At 35.4% G+C, this 14,166-nt stretch overlaps 1 protein-coding gene across 12 annotated transcripts in view; it reads left to right on the forward strand.

The window, feature by feature from the left end:
* UNC13C (unc-13 homolog C) overlaps nt 1-14,166 on the forward strand; it is a 650,938-nt gene that overhangs the window by 562,958 nt on the left and 73,814 nt on the right. For all 12 annotated transcript variants that reach the window (XM_027572007.2, XM_027572015.2, XM_027572013.2 and 9 more), the window contains 3 exons: nt 695-844; nt 3,670-3,793; nt 13,343-13,399. In XM_027572007.2, coding sequence (XP_027427808.1) covers nt 695-844; nt 3,670-3,793; nt 13,343-13,399 — 331 coding nt within the window. The remainder of the gene's footprint in view (nt 1-694; nt 845-3,669; nt 3,794-13,342; nt 13,400-14,166) is intronic.

Consider the following 14,166-nt stretch of genomic DNA (forward strand, 5'->3'; position numbering starts at 1 on the left):
CAAAAAGCTCTATTTGATGGAGAAATGGAGTGATCCAGTGATCAAGCATAGAAGATTACAATGTAGAGTTGCCAGGTAAAATATAGGATATACACGATTAAATTTGAGTATCAATAAACAATGGATATATTTAGTATACATATGTCCAAAATATTGCATGGGGCATACTTGTACTAAAAATTAATTCGCTATCTGAAATTTAAATTACCTGGGTATCCTGTCTTTTTATTTGCTAAGTCTGTCCACCCTACTCCAATTATTAGAGGGCAGGTACTTGAGAAAGGAGCATAGTCAATGAGATTAAAGGAAAGCCAAGAGGGTATGGAGTCCCAGATGCCAAGTGAAGAAGGTGTACCTACATGCCAAGAGTCTTTCAGGAACAGTCATTTTTCCAAACAATGCTCAGAGGAACATCTGAGCTGTTACTCTGAGAGATGGAGCCAAATGAACCCCCACTCAAATTAATTCAACCTGAAGAGCATTACTTTTATCTGCTTTACATATATGGGTCCTGGGTAAGCTTTCATCGCAACAAAATTTTTTTGCAGCTGAACAAGAAGTTTGAAGACTAATGAGCAAGGGAATTCACACCATTTGAAACAAACTAAACTCCTCAGAGTTGAATTAAACAGATACAGACAAAGGAGTCATAACTGCTTGCTTTTATTTCAGAATTTATATTCCTTATTTTTAGCTTCCAGCTTATCATTGAAGAATGTATAAAACAGATGAGTTTTGAATTAAACCAAATGAGAACAAATGGAAATACTGCATCTAATAAGAACAGCACAGCAATGGATGCAGAGATTGTATTAAGACCCCTCATGGACTTCTTGGACAAAATGTAAGTTTTCTACCCAGTGTCTCTTTAACCATTACCCTAAATTTGATTGATAATGGGTTTAAGGAAAAAGACAGCTTTAAAAAGGTTTCTACAGAAATATATTAATTCATTAAAAAGGAAAAGACTTTTAGTTCATTACCAGATGGGAAAAAGGCAGGAATGACTTTGTGCAGGAAAGGAAAAATGGAGAGGGAATAAATATTGGTAACTAAGGAGTTTGGTGTTCTGAAGGGAAAGCAGTAGGATTTGATGCTCCTCAGATAAGATGCCGTTTTGCATCAAAACATCAGAAAGGCTGGGTTGAATCCAGAATGTCTGATTCCATGTCAGAAACCCAAAGAAGAGAATAGCACAAATATGACTAGAATTACTTCAGCTCAGAGGCAAGTAGACTGCCTGACTCAACCTTCAGTAATTTACTGAGCACCTGTCTTTATCAAACTTTATTCTAGGCCCACAGTAGTGATGCCAAAGTGAGTCAAAGTCCCTGAATCCATGGTGATGATGGTCTCATAGTGGTGGGAATGGAGGCCTTTGTGACCAACTAAGACAGGGTTCTTAACCAAAAAGTCTTGTTTTTTTAAGGCTTCTGCTAAGTCCCTACTCTTAGTAGTTCTAATTTTGTAAGTTTGCAGTAGAATCAAGGCACCTATATTTTAAGATGTGTCCACAATTGGGAACCATTGATGTAAAACAACCAGAGACATGATTTTTTAAATAGTGATACCTAGGACCAAACTGAACGTAGAAAAGTAAAAAATAATTCTGAAAGCCTACCAAGGGACCAGTGTTACACCTGGTAGTTTGCATATGTTACCTCATTCAGTATTGTTGCAGCAAATTAATTAATACCAAAGGGACCAAGATAAATAAGGACACAATAGCTTTCTTTAAAGATAAAGACAAAGAAAGAATTAGTAGGGAGGACCTATTCTATAACTTACATTTTAATTCCATTTGCCTTTCCTTGTAGTCTTACTGCATAAGCAAGACTAATGTTCTTATCACTTTAATTTTAATATTTGGTAGACAAATTAGGTCTTATTTTCTGTTCTTTATGGGGAAATATCTAGGAGATAGCTTAGCAGGAGGGAGGGAGGCAAGTGATGTAGAAGAAAGGGAAGAAAGTCAGAAAGCCTTCTTCATTTCTTCTTTAGTTTCTTATTGTAGACTTTTACCATCTAATTTCCTACACAAGCCCTTGATGTTTTTATCATATTAGATGGCTCTTTTCTCTGGCCAATATGGAATCAAATCACATAAACATACCACCATTTTGTCATGAGTGTGATAGTGAATGGAGAGCAGGACAAAGCAGTCCCGATTCTCTTAAAACTCCTACTGGAAGAATGCCTTCTGGTTTTTGACCTCCAGCCAGCAGTTTGGAGACATGTCATTTATCATTAGCAAAACTATTTATTTTTGTATATACTGTAGCCAAACATTGTAGAACATACAGAAAGTTCTAAGTTATCCTAATACTGTCAACTACTAGCTGAGAGACCTTGAATCCATTTCACCATCTGTAAAGTGGGGCAAATGCATAAAGTCAGCGGACGCTTTTTTCAGCATATTTAAATTATTTTAATTTCTATTTTTATTTCTATTTTTATTTAATTTTCTGCTTATAATTATACATCATTATATCATCTTCTATATAATTTTTTCTAATTCTTGGTAGAAAGGGACAGTATATAATGATACAAAAAAATCTATGAGCTTTAAAAATTTGTGAAAGACTTAAAATTTTTAGAAAGAGACATGAGGCATGAAGAGTTGCAGAAATTCTCAGGGTTAATAAAAAATGTGTAACCATAAAGCCATTAAAAGTCAGATATTAATTCTGTTCTCAGGGAGGCAAAAAGTTAGGAAAAATAAGGTATACCAGTGAACACAATAAGGTGTTAAGTTATTAATTCCTTGTTCAGACCATCAGATATTCCATTTGGGTTAGATCTTTCCAGGTGGATAGGACTGAGAGGTATAGAAATGAGGGACAGACATTCTGGGGGGTGGGGATTGAACAGCTGGATATGGTTTTCATGAAAATCTGATCAACTGTATGACAGCTATACCTTGAAGACTCCCAGTCCTCTTGTCCATTTTAAATGAACAAACAGGGATTTGTCAGAGTTAACCAACTGTATAAGGCAAGCTGAAAAGCCTATATTTTGGAAATGGAATTATCTAGGTTGGTTGACCACAGACCAATTAACCAATTTTCAAATGCCATGTATTTAAAATGAATAGTAGAGGGCTGGGAGTCTTCAAGGTAGCTTTGAGAAAAATCCCCTTAGAAATCGTGTTATGTTATAAATGTATAGGCTCTCTAAATAAAACATCTTATTTCCTTATGTTTCAATTTCTTCACCAAGATCTCTCCACTCTATAAAACAAACTGTAAACTCTTTTTCCAGCTGGCAAAAATCCCATGCAGAGCTGCAAACATGTCAAGGATTTTATACCTATTCATTCATTTCCAGGCTCAGCTGAGTTTGTTGGCATGCCAAGTATATGAGCGGACCATAAAAACAAGGTCAATTCTTCAACTCAGACCTTTTGAAAACAGAAATGACACATCCACTACAAAACTGGCAGATTTGTTTTGTCTCAAATTACCCTAGGAATGTCTGTCAAATAGGTGTTGAAACATATCTTTAATATTATGTATTTTGTTCAATAAATGAAATTTAGCATTTGAAAATTATAAAGACCTATTCATATATTTAAATCTCAGTATTAAAAAACATTAATTTCTGATCAATAAAATGAGCTGATACCCTGATATGGGCTTATAAGTGATTATATGTCTTATTTTATTTCAGATTAAGTCTCTCAGCAAAAATCTGTGAGAAAACAGTCCTGAAGCGAGTTTTGAAGGAGTTATGGAAGCTAGTTCTTAACAAAATAGAAAAACAAATTGTTCTCCCTCCTCTGACAGATCAAACAGTAAGTATTTAAAACGAAGGTTTGATTAAACTTTTTGTTTTAATTTTAATTTTTTTGTTTTTGAAGTGTAGTTGACATACAATGTTAAATTAGTTTCAGGTGAACAACAGTGATTTGACAATTCTATACTTTATTTAATGCTCACCACAATAAATGTAGTCACCATCTACTAACATATAAATAGGTTATTAAAATATTATTGACTGTTAGCTATGCTGTACTTTTCATCTCCATGATTTATTTATTTCATAACTGGAAGTTTGTACCTCTTAATCGCCTTCACATATTTTGCCCATTCTCCCACCCACATCCTCTCTGGCAAACACCAATTTGTTTTCTGTATTTATGAGTCTGTTTCTGGTTTTTTGTTTATTTGATTTGGTTTTTAGATTCCCAGTATAAGTGAAATCATATGGTATTTGTCCTTTTCTGTCTGACTTATTTCACTTGGCTTAATACCCAGAAGGTCCATCCATGTTGTCACAAATAGCAAAATCTCATTCTTTTTATGACTGAATAATATCCCATTATGTGTATGTGTACACACACACACACACACACACACACACACCACATCTTCTTTATCCATTCATCTATTGGTGGACACAGGCTGCTTCCATATCTCGGCTATTGTAAATAATGCTACAATAAATACAGAGGTGCATATATCTTCTTGAATTAGTGCTTTCATATTCTTTGGGTAAATATTCAGTAGTAAAATTACTGAATCATATGGTATATCTATTTTTAATTTTTTGAGGAAACGCCATACTGTTTTCCACAGCGGTTCCACCAATTTACATTCCTACCAAGGAAAATCAAGTGCATGAGGATTCCCTTTTCTCCACATCCTCATCAATACTTCTTACTTCTTGTCTTTTTGATTCTAGTCGTTGTGACTAGAGTGAGGTGATATTTCATTCTGGTTGTAATATGCATTTCCCTGATGATTAGTGATGTAGAACATCTTTTCATGTGTCTCTTGGCCATCGGTAGGTCTTCTTTGGAAAAATGTCTATTCAAGTCCTCTGACCATTTTTTTAAATTTTTATTTTATTTTATTATGTTATGTTAATCACCATACAGTACATCATTAGTTTTTGATGTAGTGTTCCATGATTCATTGTTTGCGTATAACACCCAGGGCTCCATTCAGTACATGCTGACCATTTTTTAATCAGGTTATATGGGGTTATTTTGTTGTTGTTTTGAGGTTGTTTGGTGTAAGCTGTATAAGTTCTTCATATGTTTTGGGTATTACCCCCTTAACAGATATATCATTTGCAAATAGCTTCTCCCATTCAGTAGGTTGCCTTTGCATTTTGTTGATTTGCATTGGTGTTCACAGCATTTTATTATAGTATAGTCCCAGTAGTTTATTTTTGTTGTTTCCCTTGCCTAAGGAGAAAGATCTGTAAATATGTTGCTAAGGCCAATATCCAAGAGATTACTGCCTATTCTCTTTTAGGAGTTTTATGGATGCAGGTCTTACATTTACATCTTTAATCCATTATGAATTTATTTTTGTTTATGGTGTAAGAAAGTGGCCCAATTTTATTCCTTTGCATGTAGCTGTCCAGTTTTCCCAAGACCATTTATTGAAGAGACTGTCTTTTTGCCATTGTACACTCTTGCCTCTTTCGATGTAAATTAATTGACCTTATAAGCATGGATTTATTTCTGGGATTGCCATTCTGTTCTATTTATCTATGTGTCTGTTTTTATGCCAGTGCTATACTGCTTTGATTACTATGACTTGGTAGTATATCTTAAAATCTGGGATTGCGATACCTCAAACTTTGTTCTTTCTCAAGATTGCTTTGGCCATTTGAGTCTTCCATACAAATTTCGGGATTATTTGTTCTAGTTTTGTGAAAAATGCTATTAGTATTTTGATAGGGATTTCACTGAATCTAGAGACTTCCTTGGGTAGTATGGACAATTTAATGATATTGTTCAAATCCGTGAGTATGGTGTATTTTTTCATTTGTTTATGCCATCTTCAGAATGTAAGTCTTTCACCTCTTTGGTTAAATTTATGCCTAGGTATTCTGTTCCTTTGGTGCAATTGTAAATGGAATTGTTTTCTTGATTTCTCTTTTTGTTACTTCATTATTAGTGTATAGAAATGTAACAGATTTCTGCATATTAATTTTGTATTCTGTAACTTTACTGCAATCATTTATCAGTTCTAATAGTTTTTTGGTGGAGTCCTTAGGTTTTTCCATATATAGTATCATGTCATCTGCAAAAAAGTGACAGTTTTACTTCTTCCTCACCAATTTGTGTGTCTTTTCTTTCTTTTTCTTATCCAGTTGTGAAGCCAGGTCTTCCAGTGCTGTATTGAATAAAAGTGGTGAGAATAGACCTTCTCATCTTGTTCCTGATCATAAGGGAAAAGCTTTTATTTTTTCCCCACTGAGAATGCTGTTAGCTGTGGGTTTTCATATATGGCCTTTATTATGTTGTATTTTGTCAAATGCTTTTTCTCCATCTATTGAGATGACTACATGGTTTTTATCCTTCCCCCTGTTAATGAGATGTATCAATCGATTGATTTGCAAATATTAAACACTTCCTTGGATCTCTGGAATAAACACTTGATTTGGGTGATTTTTTAAAAAGATTTATTTATTTGAGACAGAGAGGGAGAGAATCTCAAGCAGACTCTCCACTGAGTGTGGAGCCTGATGTGGGGCTTGATATCATGACCCTGAGATCATGACCTGAGCCAAAACCAAGGGTCCAACATTTAACAAACTGAGTCAACTAGGCACCCCTGATTGTGGTGATTACCTAATGTATTGTTGAATTCAGTTTGCTAACATTTAGCTGAGGATTTTTACATCCATGTTTGTCAGGGATATTGGCTTATGGTTCTCTCTCTCTCTCTCTTTTTTTTTTTTTTTTGGAGTGTCTTTATCAGGTTTTGGTATCAGGGTAATGCTGGCTTCATAGAATCAATTTGGAAGTTTTCTTTCCTCTTCTATTTTTTGGAATACTTTGAGAAGAATAAGTATTAACTCTTCTTTAAATATTTGTTGAAATCATCTGTAAAGACATCTAATCCTGGACTTTTGATTGTTGGGAGTTTTTTGATTACTGATTCAATTTCATTACTAGTAATTAGTCTGTTCAAATTTTCTATTTCCTCCTGACTCAGTTTTGGAAGATTGGATGTTTCTAGGAATTTATCCATTTTTTTCTAGGTTGTTCAATTTGTGGGCATATAACTTTTCCCACTGTTCTCATAATCCTTTGTATTTCTGTAGTGTTTGTTATGTCTCTTCCTTAATTTCTGATTTTATTTGAGCCCTCTCTTTTTTTCTTGATGAGTCTGGCTAAAAATTTATCAATTTTGTTTATCCTTCTAAAGAATTAGATCTTGGTTTTAATGATTATTTCTAATTTTTAGTCTCTATTTCATTTATTTCTACTCTGATATTTATTATTTCATTCCTACTTAACTTTGGGCTTTGTTCTTTTTCTAGTTCCTTCAGGTGTAATGTTAGATCATTTACTTAAGATTATCCTTGTTTCTTGATGTAGCCCTATATTGCTATGAGCTTAGAACTGCTATTGTTGTATCTCAAAGATTTTAGACTGTTACATTTCCATTTTCATTTGTTGCCATGTATTGTTTTACTTCTTTGATTTCTCTGTTGACAAATTGGTTAAGTAGCATGTTTTTAGCATTCATGGTTTTTTTTTTTTTCCATTTTTGTCAATTGTAATTAATTTCTAGTTTCATACTATTTTGGTTTGAAAAGATACTTAATAATGATATCAATCTTAAATTTATTGATACTTGTTTTGTGGCCTACCGTGTTATCTGTCTGTCCTGGAAAATATTCCATGTGCACTTAAAAAAAAAGTGTATTCTGCTGTTTTGAGATGGAATGTTGGGCATATATCTGTTAAATTCATCTGGGTCTAATGGGTTCTTCAAAGCCACTCTGTCCTTTGATTTGCTATCTGGATGATTTATTTATTGATGTAAGTGGGCTGTTGAAGTCCCCTTCTATTATTGAATTACTGTTAATTTCATGACTGTTAATGTTTGCTTTCTGTATTTCCATGCTCCTGTGTTGGGTGCATGGATATTTACAAGTGTTATATCTTGTTGGATTGATCCTTTTGTCTTTATGTAATGCCCTCCTTTGACTCTTGCTGTGTAGTCTTTGTTTAAAAGTACATTCCATCTGATATAAGTATTGCTACTCTAGCTTTCTTTTTACTTCCAATTGCATAGAATATCTTTTCCATCCCTTCTCTTTCAGTCTTTATGTGTCTTTAGGTCTGAAGTGAGTTTCTTGCAGGCAGCATATAGATGGGTTTTTATTTTTCAATCCATTGAGTCATCTTGTATCATTTGATTGGAGCATTTAGTCCATTTACTTTTAACCAACTGAGCCACCCAGGCGCCCTAGTCCATTTACTTTTAAAGTACTTATTGATAGGTATGTATTTACTGCCAATTTGTTGTTTTCTGATTGTTTTTGTAGTTCTTCTTTGTTCCTTTCTTCTTTTGCTCTCTGTGGTTCAATGGCTTTCTTTAGTGTTATGCTTGAATTTCTTTTTTTTTATGTATATCTTATAGGTTTTGATTTGTGGTTACCATTGGGTTCATATATATATATATATATATATATATATATATATATATATATATATAGACAAAGTGCAAATGTTAAGTTGGTGGTCACTCAAGTTTGAACACATTCTAAAAGCACTTTTACTTCCACCTCCACATTTTTGTTAATGATATCATATTTTAAATCTTTTCATTTTGTGTATCCCTTGACCTATTTTGGTAGATATAATTTTGCTATTTTTATGTTTTAACCTCCATACTGGTTTTATAGGTGATTAATCTACTACCTTTACTATAGTTTTGCTTTTACCTGTGAAATTTTTTCCTTTCATAATTTTCTTCTACTTATGCCTTTTATTTCCACTTAAATAATTTTTCTTAAGATTTTATTTATTTATTTGTCAGAGAGAGAGAGACAGAGCAACAAGCAGGGGGAGCGGCAGGCAGAGGGAGAAGCAGGCTCCCCGCTGAGCAGGGAGCCCGATGTGGGACTCGATCCCAGGACCTTGGGATCATGACCTGAGCCGAAGGCAGACGCTTAACCGACTGAGCAACCCAGGCATCCCTCCACTTAAATAATTTAACATTTCTTCAAACCTTCAGCATTTCTTGTAAGGCTGGTTTTGTGGTGATAAACTCTTTTAATTTTTGTTTGCTGGGAAACTATCTCTTTTTCATTCTGAATGATAACCTTATCAGGTATAATATTTTTCACTGTAGATTTTTTCCTTTCAGCACTCTGACTTGCAGTTTCTGTTGAAAATTCAGCTGATAGCCTTACAGTGTTCCTCTTGTATGTAACTATTTTCTTTTCTCATAATGCCTTTAAGATTCTCTCCTTATCATTACATTTTGCCATTTTAATTATTGTGTGTCTTGTGTACTTCCTTGGTTTCATCTTGTTAGGTAGGGGCTTTCTGTGATTCCTGGACCTGGATGTCTGTTGTCTTTCCCAGATTAGGAAATTTTTGAACCTCCTTCCCTCTCTGGGATGCCTAAAATTCACATGTTATTACTCTTTTTTTTATTAACATATAATGTATTATTTGTTTCAGGGGTACAGGTCTGTGATTTATCAGTCTTACACACATTACTCTTGTTGGTGTTATTCTCAGGTTTCACTTTATGCTGTTCAGTTTGGATGCTTTCCATGACCTTGTCTTCCAGATTGCTAATCCATTCTTCTAGTATATTTTTCATCTCAGTTATTTTCTATTTCCTTTTTGAAATCCTCATTGAGTTCATCCATTCTTTTCTCAAATATCGTGAGAATCTTTATGACCATTACTTTGAACGCTTTATTAGGCACATTGAATAATTATGTTTAGTTTAGCTCTTTTTCTGTTATTCTGTCTTATTCTTTCATTGGGGACATATTTTTCTGTCTCCTCATTTTGTCTAACTCTGTATTTGTTTTTCTGTATTAAGTAGGTCAAGTCCATTTCCTGGTCTTGACAGTAGTGGCCTCATATAGAAGAGGTCCTGTGGTCCCCTGTAGCATAGTCTCTTCTGGTCACTAGAGCCAGGTGCTCCAGGGTTGTGCCCTATGTGGACTGTGTGTACCCTTCTGTTGTGGCAGAGCTGTGACTGCTGTGAGCTCACTGTTGGGTGGGGCCAGCATTCATCCTGGCTGTCTACTTTTGGACTCTGACCGCTGCTTGCATACCAAAGGGCAGTGCTTGCTCCTTGTATGGCCATTTAGAGGTCCAGCTGCAGGAACTATGGACATGCTGGTGTGTGGGGTTATCTCCCATTCTGAGGGCAAGAGCCAATCTAGAGGGGCACTGGGCTGGGATATGCATTGCTGGCAAGGTAGATAGTGTTAACATTGACTCCCCCAAGTGTCTGGCTATTCAGGCTGGGGAGGGCAAGAAAAATTGCACCTGCCACTTTTGTTTCTAGAGAAATCTCCTGCAGATTGCTGAATCTCTGGTATATATCCTAAAATTAGCCAATCAATCTTCATGGCACTTTTCAAACTGCTGCCTCTGTAAGAGCAAGGACTTGGTTTCCTATTACCCTCCAGCGCTCCCAGAGTTAAGCCTGGCTAATTTTCAAAGCCAGATGTTATGGGGACTTCTCTTCCCAGTATGGGGTCTGATATCCTCACTTCTCTGACCTGTGATATCCCTTCCATTTGTAGTGAATCACGCCAGGTGTTTGGTTCCTGATTGCGTCTCTGCCCCTCCTACCCTTTTCGATAGGGACTTCTCTCTACAACTAGCTATGGAAGATACGTTCTGCCAGTCCTCAGGTTGTTTACAGAGTTAGTTGTGTAGACGTAGTTGTTTCCTTGTTGTGTCCATGGAATGAAGTGAGCTCAGGATCCTCCTGTTTCATCCTATTCTTCTCTCCCTTGATTATACCTTTAGTAACCCGTCTAATTGTACTTTAAGTGAATGGCTTCCATCCAGCTAAGATAATGATTAAATTCATTTTGGGAAAAAGTCTTCGGTAAACAGCAACTAAACAATGATCATTCAAGTGACATTTTCCTATACAAATCAATTTTAAATAGTGTCAGTAGCAGGCAAACTTCACACTTCCTTGACATTCAGAACTTCATTTTTTGAAAAAAAAAAGTATGAAAGTTTAATTTACAGCATTATCTGGTTTATGCACATAATTTTTAAATTTAATTTTACTGTGAAACACCAGGGAAATAAATTTAGGATAGAACACCCCCACTTTTTTTTTTTTCTAAAACACTATAGTTTAAGAAGATAAATCCAACACTGCTATATGGAATATTTTTCTCCTTTCCATTTTACTTTCATCTATTACCTTTCCACTTGGAGGTAAATAGAGGAGACAACTTTTAGTGGATTCAAAGAACATGATTGTATCATACATAGTGAAATAAAAAGGAGCCAGAAAGATAATTTGGCAGCAAAGTTAGACAGTGGTCAAGTGGATACACAGTACCAGGTATCTCAGTTCACATATCCTGAGTCAAACAAAAAAGAAATAGCTCTAGCATGCACCTGTTATGGAGCAACTATTTTTTCTGTGACTGGGAAGACAAGTTGATACAAATAATGAGTAATTATAAACTAAACTCAAATGTTCTGACACCATTAATCATGCACACTCAGTCCATATTCAGCTAATGAAATTATATAGAAAATATTTTTATAGTGTTCAATGATGCAAAGATTCATGTTTTTCTTGATTTCCTGCCAGCAAGTGATAAAATCTTTTATAGCCTATATACATATGGAAAGCCAAATTACATATATAAACATACATGCACACTTGATTCTGCTACAATACATAATGCATTTCTATAACCCCAGTTAGCTGTCATGTAATTGGTAAACAGGGGAATGACATCAGTATAATCTGGAAGTTGAGTTGGTTTATGTATAAATTTTCGTAGGTGGGAGTCTCTGAAATATAATAGAAGATCTATAAATTCGGCATAAAAGTAAAGAACACTCAGCTTGGCTACTACGTGGGGTGGAAGGCACACTTATACATGGTTCTTCTATCCAAACAGATGAAGCTTGAATGGCTCTCACACATGACAGGCTACCCTCCCTGTGCTGAGGGTTCCACTTGTATGGGTATTGCCCCAGCCTACATTTGTACTCTATTGTTTTGTTGTTATTTGTTTGGATTATTTATTATTTTGCATTTTTAATACCCCCTGTGGCAGCCATCGGCCTCACTGAGCTCCCTGTGTGCCATACAAGGTATATCCCAAAGTAGCACTGTTTTTGACCGTCCGTTGCTAATAAAATTGCATGAGCTTTGACTATGCCTCCCACTGCTAATTTCCCCATGAGCCCTATTATTTATAGAGCACAATTTTATGGAATGAGGTTTTTCAAAAATACATCATGCTATAGGAGAAACTATATATGACATATCATTTTTTCTATAAGGTCCTCCCTGGGAAAGCTTACCATCACCTCAATTTTCTCTAGCATTGAGTTCTCAAAGGATGAAGCAATATCTGACATTCATTCATTCATTCATTCAATATGTGTTCTTTGAGTTTCTGGTATGTGCTGGCACCATGGTGGGGATAAAAATAGGAGCAAAATTAGATGTGGTTGCTTTTCTCATCAACTTTGTAGTCCTTCATTTCCTAATAAATTCATAGGACCCACTAAAAAATGAAGAATATTATCCCAGAATAGTTGATTTTCCCTCCTGAGAAAATATTCTAGGATATAATGAACTTAGTACCAAATTTAGTTCTTTCTTGTCACTTTTACCAACAGATATGCCTCTAGCTTTTCATTCTAGTAGTGCTATGGATGGTTTATTCCTCTGTTTTACAAACTCTTCCCAGGCCTCGGAGTTCTAGGAAGAGCCTCTGGCTAAGGGAAGAGTAAGAAGGCAGGTCTCTGATAGAATGGATAGCATTTGAGCAGCAGCTACCTGCCTCAGCTCTGTATCTTGAAAGTTTGCCTAGATCTATTTAGGCCAAGTAGAATAAGGGAGCTGACTCTACTAAAAATAAATAAACATTGGGACACCTGGGTGGCTCAGTCGGTTAAGCGTCTGCCTTCGGCTCAGGTCATGATCCCAGGGTCCTGAGATCGAGTCCCTCATCGGGCTCCCTGCTCAGCGAGGAGCCTGCTTCTCCCTCTGTCCCCTGCTTGTGCATACTCTCTCTCCGAAAAAAATAAATAAGTAAATAAATAAATATTAAAGATCATTGATTTAATCCATATGCTACATTAAACCAGCTATATTAGTAGTAACCCATGCATTAACTCAGACTTAAAACTCTCAGGAAGGGGACACGTATAAGGACAATTATATTGCCAGCAGTACCAGATATCTTTGACCCAATCTGTAAAACAGACCAATTAAGTGCGTATGGCATAAAAGTCATAAATATAAGAAGGGAAATAAATCAAATTTTCTATTGACTAAATTTTTACTCTTACTGAGGATCTTAAGACTGAGTATTCTCTCTCCTTTTCTATGTGTGTCTCTAGGGACCTCAGATGATTTTCATCGCAGCTAAAGATCTTGGACAATTATCCAAACTGAAGGTAATAAGAATAAAGGGGTTATTGGTTGTCTGTGAAACATAATGAGCTAACTACACCTCTCCAAGAAACTATCCTTCTACTAGTAATGGTATCTAGCATGGCAGGACTGAGATGTATGTCTGTGATAACAGTCTGCTTTAAGGATGAATCAGGTCAAAATTTAGGGACTGAATTTTACAGGTTTTTCCCACATATTTCTAATATTTTCCAATTGGTAGGGCAACTGGGAAGTTTTGACTCTGTGTGATAGCTTTCAGCATTACTGCTTTTGGAGTAAATTAGATAACATTTTCTTTCATATATGAAACAGGCTTTGTATGAATAAAGGCAAAATGGAGTGCTTCATAGAAATCTAGTAAAGTCTAGAAAAATCTTAAAGGTGAGAAAGCTAGTGTGGGCAAATGAAACTCATCAAAGCAGACCTTGAATTTGTCAGTATATTCAAGCACATTATAAATGAGGATTTGAGGACTAAATAACCCTACCCTTTATTATTGCTGAGATTCACAGGACTGTGCAATTGTGTAGGAAGCATCAGCTTCTGTTCTTCTAGAATAGGAACTTGACTGGTTAAAATATATATTGTGCTTCTTTGACTTTTTCACTTAGAATAATGTCCTCCAGGTTCTTCCATTTTGTTGCATATGGGTAGATTTCCTTCTTCTTAAGGGCCAAATAAGATTACCACATTTTCTTCATCCATTCATTCTTCGATGGATGACATATAGGCCAACAATGTGCCTATAGTAGAAATATGTGTTGTTTTA

Source organism: Zalophus californianus, chromosome 6 (genome assembly GCF_009762305.2).
Source record: "Zalophus californianus isolate mZalCal1 chromosome 6, mZalCal1.pri.v2, whole genome shotgun sequence".
In the NCBI taxonomy this organism is placed as follows: domain Eukaryota; kingdom Metazoa; phylum Chordata; class Mammalia; order Carnivora; family Otariidae; genus Zalophus; species Zalophus californianus.